This window comes from Callorhinchus milii, unplaced genomic scaffold, assembly GCF_018977255.1.
Source record: "Callorhinchus milii isolate IMCB2004 unplaced genomic scaffold, IMCB_Cmil_1.0 Scaffold6, whole genome shotgun sequence".
In the NCBI taxonomy this organism is placed as follows: Eukaryota; Metazoa; Chordata; class Chondrichthyes; order Chimaeriformes; family Callorhinchidae; genus Callorhinchus; species Callorhinchus milii.
This window is the reverse complement of record NW_024704747.1, coordinates 25,510,127-25,523,749: the sequence shown is the minus strand read 5'-3', so window position 1 is coordinate 25,523,749 and position 13,623 is coordinate 25,510,127. Positions and strand designations below refer to the sequence as shown.

General features: G+C 35.2%; 1 protein-coding gene across 1 annotated transcript in view; it reads left to right on the top strand.

The window, feature by feature from the left end:
- agps (alkylglycerone phosphate synthase) overlaps positions 1-13,623 on the top strand; it is a 56,248-nt gene that overhangs the window by 32,785 nt on the left and 9,840 nt on the right. Inside the window, exons 11-14 of the mRNA XM_042336352.1 lie at positions 6,184-6,311; positions 7,306-7,357; positions 10,512-10,588; positions 11,517-11,629. Of these exons, the coding sequence (XP_042192286.1) occupies positions 6,184-6,311; positions 7,306-7,357; positions 10,512-10,588; positions 11,517-11,629 (370 nt within the window). The remainder of the gene's footprint in view (positions 1-6,183; positions 6,312-7,305; positions 7,358-10,511; positions 10,589-11,516; positions 11,630-13,623) is intronic.

Genomic DNA, 13,623 nt, shown 5'->3' with positions numbered 1-13,623 from the left:
AAGTTGTTAAGGCAATACATTACTTGCTGGCCTTAAAGCTAACCAAGTACAGTCAAAGTGAAAGTTTGAAACTGCAAAGGGAACAAAGCTTTGAGTAATTTCCCTTCCCTTTTTGATTAATTTGTATATTGTTTTTTCAACATACTTTGCTGTATAGCTGACTTTCACAAGCACTCTTATCTACACTTTGTAAGACTAAGACATCAATAAATTGGACGCTTTTTTGTTGGCTTTGTTCAGTACTTTTCCCTGGAGTGTAAAACTACTTTCATATATCTCGGAAAGTTCCTCAATTGAAAACAAATCATCTTCCAAGCGTTCTGATCAAATGACTTTAAAATGCTTTACTCTAGTTTATATTCTAATTTCAGTGGCATATATTGAGTGAAATAAAATGCCTTCTGAGGCACACTTAAGTGTTGGGAAGATTTACTGAATTTATGTTGTGGCTGATAGTATTTTTATTGTTAGATTTTAAATGCCTGAATAACCTCTTTTGTATCTGACATGTGCGCATAATTCATACTGGTGGGAGTACAAGTGAATTTGTTGCCGTACATGAATGTGGGTGGTATTGTTACCCCCTGGTGACCATCTGTGCAGAAGTGGCACAAAATAGATTCAGCATCTGTCAAAGTAATTTGCTGAATTTTTCTGTTGTTGGTTGTGAAATAGAAATTCATGTAATCTTTTAAATTGCTTTCATAATCCTTCAGTAAACTTTTAAATACATTATTTGTGTTCAGTGGCATCGTGTAAGGAGTACAGTGAGACTATTAGCGCCTCGAGGAAAACGTCGACAGAGTAGCAGATTGGGCTGAGATGGCAAATGAAATTGAATGCAGGAAACTGTGAGCTTATACTTTGGCATTGTTCTGTGCTGCGAAGTTCTGACCCACAGGCAGCTCATTTTTAAATATTTGGACACACGTAAGCTGCACTTTCATTGTTAAATCCAAAGCCAGATTTTTCATGAAAACATTGTTATCGTATTTTGAAATGGGTTGTAAATTCAAAATGAATTCCATGATTCCAAATGTGTGCTTTGTAAATGTTTTTGTATATAGAGCTCAGGTTTGAGCTGGACTATTGAATTAGATCCTGTCCAAGATCCTGAATCCTCTTACAATCCCTCCACAGGCTCCAGCTTTTTTTGTATTTATCTGCCAACTCTGCTCAGGACAGAGTTGGCAGATAAATATATTCCCTCTGTTCTGGCTGCTTTCACTTCCATGCCCATTTTTGTCAATGACCTCTCTCTTGTATTTCAACTTCTGCTAAATCTCTTGACATTCATTCCCTGCTGTGTTTGCAATATAAATCTAACTGAAGATAAAATTATAGAAACAAGAAAGGAAACTCTTGAGTTCTCACTATTGGAGATTTATTTTAAAAACACAACAATATGAATTCACTTTTGTATGTTTATTTCTAGTTTTAAAACTTAAGTTTTGATTAAAGTGTGAACACTGGATGAGAAGAGTTAGAATTTAACAATGTAAAAACGCAGTGACTTAGTGCTGTCCCCAGACATTGGTTGTTGTTCTAAGTCATTTTGTGTGATTTGCTGTTGTTGATTTTGTGCATGTGCTGTACTGGCAGTGGAGAAAATATGCAAAATGAGGAGAATTGAGCTGTTAAGTTAGGCAAAATGCTCTGCATAAAAAATATGTAGTTTTACTTGTGAACACTCAAGGTCTGAGAAATCAGCTTTGTGATGGTATTGATGGTTTATTTATAAGCTTTGGATGATACATAATAAATTGAAGCCTTGTGAATAAATTTGGAATTTTGTGTCAAGTATCTTTTCAACCATACCGTATGTCCAGTTTTATGATGTGTGCAATTGCTAAGAAAGTTCTAGATGCAGCTTTGTATTAAAACAAAGTGCAAATTGTTTTATTGTGTAATTTCCAGCATCTTACAACAAGGTCTGTTGAGGATTCCAAATTTAGTCAATTAAAACTCTCTTTGATAGTCAGTTTGAAAGTGGAAGCTGTGTCTTTTACTCCTAATAGCCCAAGGAGCAACACCACAAAATGAGAATGGTGAGAAGTACTAGCATTTCTGCTACTGTTTATTTTCATAAGGGCAGTGGTCTGCTTTTGTTGGCACTTTCACCACAGAGGAATTGCACAAATAGCCATCAATCTATTGTGATGTCAGGGTGATTCTAAAGATTTGTTTTGACAATTAAAACAGATTCTTTCCAGAGGCTTGGAGGGAATTTTAGTTTGTTAGAAATTAAAGTCCTTTTCTTTTCCTGTGTAATTTTGACTGAGGCTGCACATTTTGGGGCTAAGGCCATTTAAAAATAAACTTCAGGTTAGAAAGTATATTGTTCCCATATTTTACATCTGGTACCCATATGCTCTGTGCTTGGCATGATCATTCCTTCAACAGGTAATTAGAACTCTAGGCCATAGGCTTTTAGGGAAGTCTGACTTTTCATGCTGGTTTGTTACTTCTGTGCAATTTCCACTGCAGATAAAATCACTCACAACCTTTATTTGGCTTTGCTGAGGATGCGTTTCAATTAATTGAAATTGCTGTATTTTCTAAGTTGTAGATTGTCATTCGTTTGCTTCAACATGTTAAAACTGAATAAGTTTTAATACCGTTTTGTCTTACATCTTTGAAAAACTAATCTATAATAATAATAGTAATCCTTGCATTTGACATAGCGCTTTTCACATCTTCTCGGCGTCTCAAAGCGCTTCACAGAATAGACTAAAGTGGGCAAAACACGGCATATTTGTGGGCAAAACACGGCAGCCAATTGTGCATAACAGTGTCCCACAAACAGTCGTGGATTGAAAATGACCAATTTATTATTGTTTTGGAGGGATTATTATCTACATAGATTGTATGATTTCCATTTGCTACAAACTATCAAATGGTTATATATAAGCAAGAGGAGGAAAACAAATTGAAAAGGCTGGCTCATATATGGGAGCTTAAAAACGCTTGTGGATCAGATGGGTCCACTTGATCCAAATTAGGGGAATTATTAAAGTTAGCTTAAGTTAACTTATATATTCTAATTTGTGACTTATTTATGTGCTAAAAAGTTTGAATATAGGAAGGCATATTATATACTAGTTTCACAGGAATAGAGGTTAATGTCTGATATAAAAACATTACATAGCAACCCAATGTATAATTGTGTTTAGTATTTATTAAGTCTTGGATTTATCTGACTACCGTTCAATAGAAAAATCTTTTTTTTGTTACTGTGTGCTGCCAACTCTCCTGTTAAGCAAGTGAGAAGTGGGGGATCGAATGATCCTGGGAAATGTTAAAGATTGTTGAGCTATGAATACTTGAAAGGTCTATGCTCCTTAGCTTTGGCCCTTTTCAGGACATTTACTAATTGATGACGAGATAGCAACCTTCCCCACATTCTCTCAGAGTCTCGAGGGGAATCGCTGAAGTTGAGGGAGTTCCAGGTTCCTCTCCCTGCCTACAAAATGACATCCAAGATTTTGGTCTTAAACTCAATTGAATTCAAAATCGCCTTAATAAAAAAATACATTTTTCAAGGGGAAGCAATCTACCTTGTAAACGTATACATTCCAATTGAGTGGGAAAGTGAGATCCTTGCTGCCTTGGATTCGAGACACCTCTCCAGGGGAGTTCAAAAGCTATATAGTATTTGGATACCTTTCTGGTCATATTAATGTTACATTTAAATTCCTTTGAGTAAAAAGGTAGTCCAAAGCTAAATGCAGGCAAATCATGTAAGAAGACACCTCCAGAAGTCGTCATTTTTTACAAACTCAAGTTGGGGTAAAACTTTGTGTCTAAATATTTAAAATATGTAAAAATATAAAAATTGTCCTACTAGCCAACCGTATCTCCATGTGGTACAAATGTGGCTGTCCTGGTCAAGGTCCAAATGGAACCCTGAAATCTGTTTAGGGGCAACATTTTCTGATAGCTGGCCTGATCACATATAGGTTGGGAGGTTTGGTCTATATGTGGTCCACAGATGTTTCAGATGTACATAGACGAGTCCAACCATAAACCCTTCATTCTGTGGATGACAAAAGCTGGTAGATATTTTCTTTTGATTTACATGATGAAATATTAGAGTAACATTTCCTGAGGTATTCCATGTTCATGAAAACTTGCTAAACTGTTGGTGAGGTGAGTGGTAAAGCTACTTTACTGTTTTGACATTATTGTAAAGTGGGATGGAAAGCTTGAGGCTCTGGGTGCATTTCTTTTTAAAGTTATGGGCTTTTGCCAGGTCCTCAATTCTTGGAAATATCACTGTTGAATGTGTTTCCTTTCTACACCTTAATGTGTGTATTCTTTATAGTCTTGGTACTTATTAACTGAGTAACGTGGAGGTATTCAGCAACATGTGTTAAACTTCAACAAATGTGCTGTCACCTTCCTTCTCAACCTCATTTTCAAAACTTGGCTTGACAACACAGATGTGTGTTAAAGTTTTTGAAACTTTTGCTAGTCTCGTGGGAAGTTTAAATAATAAAAATCTTGCATTGACTTCCTATACAGCCCTTAAAAAAAAGTTTCTAGTCTTTACAGTGGGAGATGAATTTGCTGAAGAATTACAACTGTTTTTCATTTTAGCTAACTAACAAGAATTTGTTATTCTAGAATGGTCTTATTGTGCCCACTGGAGGGCAGTACTAAATACTTGATCTGGAGTTCTCAGTAGTTTCTTTCAGGTGTAGAAAACGTAGACGAAGACACGTACACTTTTAAAGTACTTTTCTTCAGAATTGATCATTACAATTTAAGTGGTCAAATATTAGCTGTGTTTTGAATTAAATTATCAATACTGTGGTATTCTTGATATTCAGCGCGTTGGGAAGTCCTCCCCTCATGAAAGATGTCATATAAATTTGATGCTCTATGTAGAGATTTGGGCAGTAACATTTCCATATAAAAGTAATAAATAATAGGAAGTGAAGTCATACTCAGTGTAAATACAAGCAGGGGATTGTTATTTTTAGTTTGAATTTGATTTAAGTCTTTAAAGTATACTGAGGACAACATAATTAAATGGCTTCTTTAGTTTCCCCTTTCCCACATTTTAAATTGCACCATGTGAAATATAAATATTAACTATAAGGTTGGTGTAAGTATATCCTTGGATTATTATAGTATCTACGATTTAAGAATTGTTGACATAATGCAACCCTAACATTGCTGGCTTCTGATTTTGAAACAGTTTTTCATAGAATAATCATTTGGGAAAGGATCAGATTACAGCCCAATAGTTATGTGAACTGTAGCTGCATTGACATTGAAATAGTATAAGTCGGCAACTTGCTAATGTTTTAGATCACGTTAACTTCACACTCAGACGTCATATGTTTGGTCTGCTGTCTAGTCTCTGGCATTTTCCAGGCCAGTTGCTGCTTAATACCATGAAAGATTACAAATTAATCATTTCATAAGAAAAAGAACAAAAGGGAAAGAAGTGGTTGCCTGACATATTCCAAAAGTGACGCACTTTGCAAGAGCCCATGGGCTTTCTTTAATGTTGCTAGATTTTGTGTTTTGTCTCCAGAGATATTGCAGTTCAGTATTGTGTCTTTGATTGAATTCCTTGGATTAATTGGGTGCTATTCCCTGGCACTATTCTCACACATGCTCACTGTGACCACATGACCACTTTGGGCTATGAACATCATTGTGTTGGTTCTGCTTTAAAGCGATTCAACTTAATTTTAAAGCGAATTAAAAATGATTGCTGATCAATAGGAAGCAAACTTAATAGATCAAATATTTAGTAATCTAGAGAATCAACAACAAAAACTAGAATTTATACAGTGCCTTTCTCATCGGAAGGACATCTCACAATGTTTCACACAGCTAACTGGGAGCCTGAATCAGGAATGGGGTGACTGTGGTCGAAAGTGCAGTCAACAAGATGGGTCATAAGATGGGCTTCGAAGGAAGGGGACTAGGTGGAGTGAGGGCAGAATAAAGTACAGTCATTAGAATGACCGTGTTTTTAGTAAACTCTTCATAACCTTGTTTAATGTAGAACTTGGACCTGAATAGATCTTAAAGTAACTCTGCATGTAGTTTAGAGTTGATTTTTATAATGTTTTTCTGAACTGACTATGTTAGTGCATACTGCAATAATGATTTTAACTGCTCAAAACTTTGCAAGTTCCTTAATAATATTTTTTTTCAATTAAGGAACCCTAGGTGTAATTACAGAAGTCACGATAAAGATCAGAACATTGCCCGAATATCAGAAATATGGTTCTGTGGTTTTTCCAGATTTTGAACAGGGGGTGGCCTGTTTACGGGAAGTAGCACGACAGGTATTTGTAAACTTGTTATTCTTAAGTAAAATACAACATTCATTTGTTCCTACTTCTGTTTTCTGCCATTCTATATTTCTATATAACCTTTGACATTGTGGGCCATATCTTTGCAAAAAGCCTTTTATTTGGCCTCTTATCAAACTCTTATGAAAGTCCATGTGCATCACATCCATTGTGTTACCTTCTTTAGCTACAATACGGTGTCTACATTTTATCACCACAGTAAATCCTGTGAAGTTCTTTGAGATGTCCTCCTGACGTGAAAGGTGTTATATCAAATTAAGGATGATTATATTATTTATCAATATGTTTAGTAATTTCCTCAAAATATTTAAAGATTGGTCAAGCAAGATCATTCCTTTATAAATCCATGTTGTTAGCTGTTCCTCTCTCTCCTCACCACCCCATCCAGTAGAACATAAATCTTTATGTATATAAAATAATTGGATTCATCCTTTTACACATAGATTTCTCTGCATCCTGACTTATCTATTTTGGAATATTGCCTTTTTAGCGATCATAACCTCCAGCAAAAGATTAAGGGACCATAATCCTCTTCTTATTGATCTGTTGTATAATGTGTTCTGCAGTTAAAAGTGATTTGTAAACCTTATGCCAGCCTTGTGTGGTTTCAAACATTCCTCTTAAGGTATTATCTTTTAAACCCCCTTTTGTGTGTAATATACTGAGTAATGAGAATGTTGAACATATTATCTGAATAAAATTAAGATTTGACTTGCAATTCTGTTTTTTATTCATAGATATTACATTTATATTTCAGCAAATTATAGTATAGATTAGTGAATCTACGAAGAATATATTGCAAAAAATTGCTTTCATTTAGAATAGGAGGAATTATTTGGTTGAAGCGTGTGCTTGGCAATAATCAAATAAAATACTGTTACCTTAAAAATGATAGTTTTTCATTTTCAGTTGCTTGTTTATTTGCATTCTCTCTATGAAATTAATGTTATCCATTTCCTCCTTATAGAGATGCGCTCCAGCATCAATTCGATTGATGGACAATACCCAGTTCCAGTTTGGTAAGCAAATATTTAGTTTGGAAGATTCACTAGTTAATATAATGCATATATATGAACAGAATTCAATAAATGTTTACTTCTGTACAGCATGAATTGGCATTGATATAGCACCAAACAAAGGCCGCAAGCTAATGACAAACTGGCATAGATAACAATCAAAATAGACCATTATCAGGGTCTTTATTTGTTTCCCTTTTTTATTGCAGCTATGAGGTAAAATTAGGACGACTATCCAGTTAATTGCATCAGAAGGTAAAGGAATACATATCTCTTCAGAGATCCTGCTAGGGTGTTTTAAATAACTTTTATTTTCTAGTCTACGGGCTTCAGTCTCTATCCCCAAATGTGAGACCAACCTAAAATGTTCAGCAAATAACTTAGCAAGTGGCCAAATATGTTGCACTAAACCAGTCTTGAGGGTTATCTTTGTACTATCATAATCTTTGAGGTAGCATTTGTGATAATTATATTCCATGTCATGCTTGTGATAATACAAAGCTGCTGAGAGCAATCCACACCATCCAGCTGATATGAAAATTAAGATCAGATTATTTGAATCCCATTTGGAGTTTGTGTTAGATCTTTCATGCTGGTTTACTCTTTGGAACTATTAAAGCTGGAAAAGAAATCAATAAAACAGTGTGCAGTCTGAGAAGAAGAAAGAGATTGATATTTGTGCAACCTCACACACAAGGAAGGGATGAAAAATGGTTTTCCAGAAATGTGCTGCTGTATTGTGCCTTACCCCATGGCATTTGCAACAGGACACTCAGCAATCACTTGTAATACCAAATGCCCTTTAAATTGCCAGGTTGAGTCCTCAGGATGAAAGAGAACCTGGAGGATTTCAAGGGATACCAAAAAAGGTTATGTCCATAATGAACTTATTAACTCAGCATGCCCTCGCACTGCAGGATTAATTTTCATGTGCAGTATAGGATTTTTAATTTCCCCTTTATAGAAATGTTATTAGCAGCAAAGTGTGTGGTTATTCCATTTCTCCCTATCAAGCCGTTCCTGTTAAATCAATTTGTCAGCCTAGCTCAGTTGGTAGCACTCTTGCCTTTGGGCTAGATGGTTGTGTGTTCAAGCCCATGTTGGGATTTGGAACCCATGTACATAATGCTGACACTCCAATACAGTGCTGGAGATGTGTTGCATTGTACAAGGTGCCATCCTTCGGATGATATGTTAAACTGAGGTCCTGTCTGACTGAGCAGGTGGACCTTAAAAATCCCATGGCACTATTCAAAAACAGAAGGAGGTTTTTCCTGGTATCCTGGTTGACATACCTCCAAATAAAATTGTAGTTCACAATGGCTGTTTGTGGGACATGGTTGTACTATTCGCCCACAAAATACACACAGTCACATACTTTGCAGTATATCCTTGGAGCTGTCTCAATGACCTGATAAGCTATAAAAGCTAGTGTAAAGCCAATCCTGCCCCGCCAAGGCGAACCTGATCCAGATGAGTATTTAACTTATATGGAACAATGACAAATTAAATGTGATGAAGGTTAACGTATTTTTTAAGCACGTTTTGTTTTCTCTCTAAGAGCTGAGGGAAGTTTTATGAACCGAAATATTAGTCGTTCTGGACTTTCATTCTATTGAATTAGATGAATCCAAAAATTATATTTTGTCTTAGTAGCATTTGAATTGGTTGATTATTAAAGAAAATAAAGCTTCATAGTTATATGAATGAATCACATCAGTGCAGCTCTGTAAAACTAAAGTAATGTGCATCAAATGCAAATGACCATGAAAATTAGATGCAATAACCTGATTTACTGCTGTCTGTATATTCTGACAATGATAGAAAGTGCTTCTCGTAGAGGTACCTTCAGCCAATTGCATTTATCCTTATTTTAAAAATCCTAATTATACAGTACCGTAACTTCAGTTTCTGGACTGGACAATAAATACTACTTGATAATGACCATTATATTGCTTGAAGAGAATGGCTGGTGCAGAATATTATTCTGGAATTTGTATAAAATTAAAAGTTAATGAGGTAGATTTGGGATATCTTTAGTTATCGTGTGTCGTGAATAACAAGTCGTTTTAATGAGGTACTGGTTAGTGGAAGGTGGAATGCAATGGAGCCAGTTGATAAAACCAGCCTCAGAATATACATCGTTCTTCAGACACTTCATTACCCAGAGTAGTTTTCAAGATTTCTTTTTACATTGTTTGCACGTCTTGGAGCTGAACAAAAGAACTGAATTGTCTGGAGGGTTCACACCAACAATTAAGAAGCGAGGAAAATCATAGCTCATCTTCTAATAGTTCATTGTATTTGACGTTACTTTCACTAATTATGTTGCTCTTGCCCGTTTGTATCTCTAGTACAGCACTCTGCAATCCAAAATGTTGTAGATCACAGAATCCAGTGTAAAAAAAAGTGACAAATTAATTAATGCAAAGCCTTTTGATTCCTACTTGGGTCCCAGTGGTGTAACAACTGTACATAAATAGAAATGGAAAATGTAAGTGCACTCTGTCTTCACAATAGTAAAATTGCACACATGATCTTCAATTGTTTATATTATTACAAGTAATGGATGAGATAATACAATTTTAAGCACAGTTTGTTCTAAAACGCAATACAAATTGCAAGTTTGCCTACGCTTTATATTATGTTTTTGTCTATCAATATATGAATATCAGAATCTGCAAGTTGCTCACCCAGGGTTTCAATATTTGGGTGAATTTATTAAACTTTTCCCCAGAGATGATTGATGTTGTATTGATGTAATTAATTTTAATGTAGCCTCCTGCTGATCACAGCATTGGATATGGATTTAATCAGATTGTTTGGATCTCTATTCTTGTAGAAGAATGCTGACAATATTATCACAAAACTAACAGATATAGCCTTTCATGCTGCCACTTTATTGATGTAAATTCTTACCAAATATCTGGTATAAACAGGGGCTCAGACATTGAACTTCACTGGAGCTCAGCTCCTGATATCACCTGTATAAGGTGGTGTCAGAAATTAGGCGATTTGCACCAAATAGTAAACTATTCTGTCTGGCAAATCATTTAGTCATTTAGCTTGAATTATCATTGAAAATTGGCAAATACACTTGTGATGGGATTTCTAAAGAAGACTTTTTAAAATACATTTTTCAAAATGTTTTCATTAGGCCATGCGCTCAAACCACAAGTGGCCTCCATTTTCACTTCTTTTTTGGATGGACTGAAGAAATTCTACATTACCAAGGTGTGTTCATCATTGTTGTGTAGCCAGTGCTCCAAATGTTGTTAGATAATTCTGTTAGATAATGCTGATCACCTGAATTATGCACATTACAATTTCAGCATCAATGCTGTTATATTTAGTATATCAGCTACCCTATGATGTGAGAATTTCTTATGGAATTTCTTAATAAGGAAATCGAAAGTCTGATATTCGATACCCAACTCGCACAAATTCAACTGTGACATAATTCACCTTTGAAGCAGAGTTCTCAAGTGACATGCCTCTGCTTACTGGAAGAAGTCTTAATTAAAATTTTGCAGTAGTATTTTTGATATCAGATTAGAATATTGCATGCATATTATTACATTGTAACTATGTTCTTTTCCAATTTAATATGATATTTATAATACTTTGAAGATTAAGCACCCAAATCTACAGTTATGTTGGAAATTTTTACTAAACTGACTCGCTTTTGAAAAACTATCTGTCTTGAATGCATTTCTTTCACATAATGTTTAGCAGAAGTTGACAGTGCACCAAATAAGTTAATATTTAGCTCACAAGTGTCCATGTATGCCTTTTATTTTTAATGATTTTTTTCAACTTTTTCAAGAAGTGCTGTAATTTATTGAGACCTGCTTTACATAATCCATAACTGCAGCACTCATCATCAAAGTGAGTGGATGAAATGTTTGCACGTGCATAATTTAACTTGTTTGATCACCGCAAGCTATAAATACACTTCAACCTATGTTTTAGCAGTTCTGTAAGAAGAAATGCATGTTAACAATGTGATGTCTTAAAAGGACAGGATTGTTCAATGTCTCTTCATTGCAATTGTTTTATTTCCAAGATTAGTGTACTGGTATATTATCACACAAAGTAAACTAACGCTTTCAATTTCCACCTAACATCTTCATGTGACTTTTTGTATATTTTAATTTTACAGTTCAAGGGGTTCGATCCCAATGTGTTGTGTGTGGCCACACTACTTTTTGAGGGTAGTAGGGAGAAGGTTCTTCAACAGGAAAAGCATGTCTATGATATTGCTGCTAAATTTGGGTAAGAATTACTAAGGTATCGTAAACCTACCCCAAATGGTGATTTTTTCCCTACTTCTTCCACGGTGGTTTGCTTAGTCCTCAGAATTTACAATGCCTTTCCAGATCAGAGCTAGCAAGACATGACCATAGTTCTGTAATCAATAATCTCTTCTCAACAATAATTTGTTTGAAACCAATCTATGTTTTTAAAAATTAAAGAATAAATTAGAAGCTCAAATCAGTCCCTTGAGGCATTTGGAACATTTGGAATGATTGTCTTTTTCCAGCCGTCTTGCTTCTGCATCATTTAATTCTTATACTGCTATGATCAAAATTGCTGTCCAATCTGGCCTTTACTGTTTGGAGATGAGCAACCGAGAGTATAAAGGCTATCTTCTGTAAAAGAGGTAGGAAGTTCATAAGTGGATGTAAGCGGATGCAAGATTATGCAGTGATGTGCTTTAATGTGCTATCGTTTCTAAGGAACGTTTTTTAAGCAAAATTAACTGTAAAACCTATCTTATAGCACATGATTTGGAGATCCAGTCTAGATTTTGTGTGTGAAAAGCGGTGTAAAATTTGCTATTTATTGACTATAGGCTTGTTTTAGAGATTAATAAAATAATTTAAAAACGACTAAAATTGTATCACTTATTCAAGTGTTACAAACTATGGCTCATTTCAGGATTAAATTGAGTGAAGGCATGCTGTCTTGCACAAAAAATCTAAAAATAAAATCTGTAAAATATGGTGGTCTGTCAGTCATACATTAATAATAAGTTACCTGCACTTGAAAATAAAAAAATTGGCTCCGATAGAAGTAATGAAGCATTGTTTTCTTATCATGAGTGTTAATCTTTGAAAGAACCTGAAAGCCATTAGAAAAGGATTGAATAAAGAAGGGTATTTAACTTTAAAGAAACACTTTTACCTGGTTTCATTATGAGGCATATTGGCTTATTTTGAAGTCAGTTTTAATCATAATAATTCTAATACACCACCACTCTTGAATCCAACACCCAGCTCAGGTGCAAACCCTTGACTGTCCAGCGCCTTGGACATGAAATCTGCTGTATAAATGCAGCTGGTGGTGGTGGTTGTTGATGGTGATGTTATTTATTAAGCTCTGGGAACCTTCTGAGTGGGGACAATGTATTGCCCAAGTTTTTATTCTTTGGAGTTCATATTATTTACTGCAACTTTTTTTTAATGTGTGAATATATTTGCATTGCTTTAGTGATATGTATTGATTATCAATTTAAATAAACAGATACAAATATGTTTATCATACCACTACAGACATTTTTACAGAGAAGGATGCCTTCATAAATTGGTCATTGAACTACAAGAAATGCGTAGCTCTGCTTGGCTCAATATGTCAGTTAGATTTTGTGGTGAGTTAAGATGAGCAGTGCAGAATTAAGTTGATTTTAGAATGCCCCAGGTCTGATTATGGCTGACAGGCTGTTGAAGAATAATTATTTTATAAAAGTTGGAAGTTTTATAAAAACAAGATAGGAACAATACTCAACTATATTAATGCAAATACAGATTTTTCTTTCCGATTTCTTCATCCATTCAGTGGAGTGGACTCAACAGTGGAATCCTATTGTGGTTGGAGCACTCGCCTCGCAAGCGAGAGACTTGGGTTCAATTCCCAGCAGAGCAAGGTTAGGGATGTCAGTGTTGAGGAATGGGATATGTATATTTGGCATTCAGTGCCAGATGTCATTTACACCTTTATTGAATGGCTAGCTCTGTGGTAACATATTCTAACCCTGTTGCATCAATACGAGTTTGTAACACCAATCATCTTTAATGCACTCTCTAAGTGATGCTGCCAGTTTGTGCTGAATTGTCAGCATATTTTGTGTTCTGGTCTTGTATCTAGTAGGAGCCTTTCAGATGGCTGAAACTCCTATTTTTGCAGATGCAGAAAGTAAATGTTCTCAGTTTCGGTGGCATTCAAACACAATTTCTAAAGTGGTGAAGAGACTAAGCTAATTCACTGCT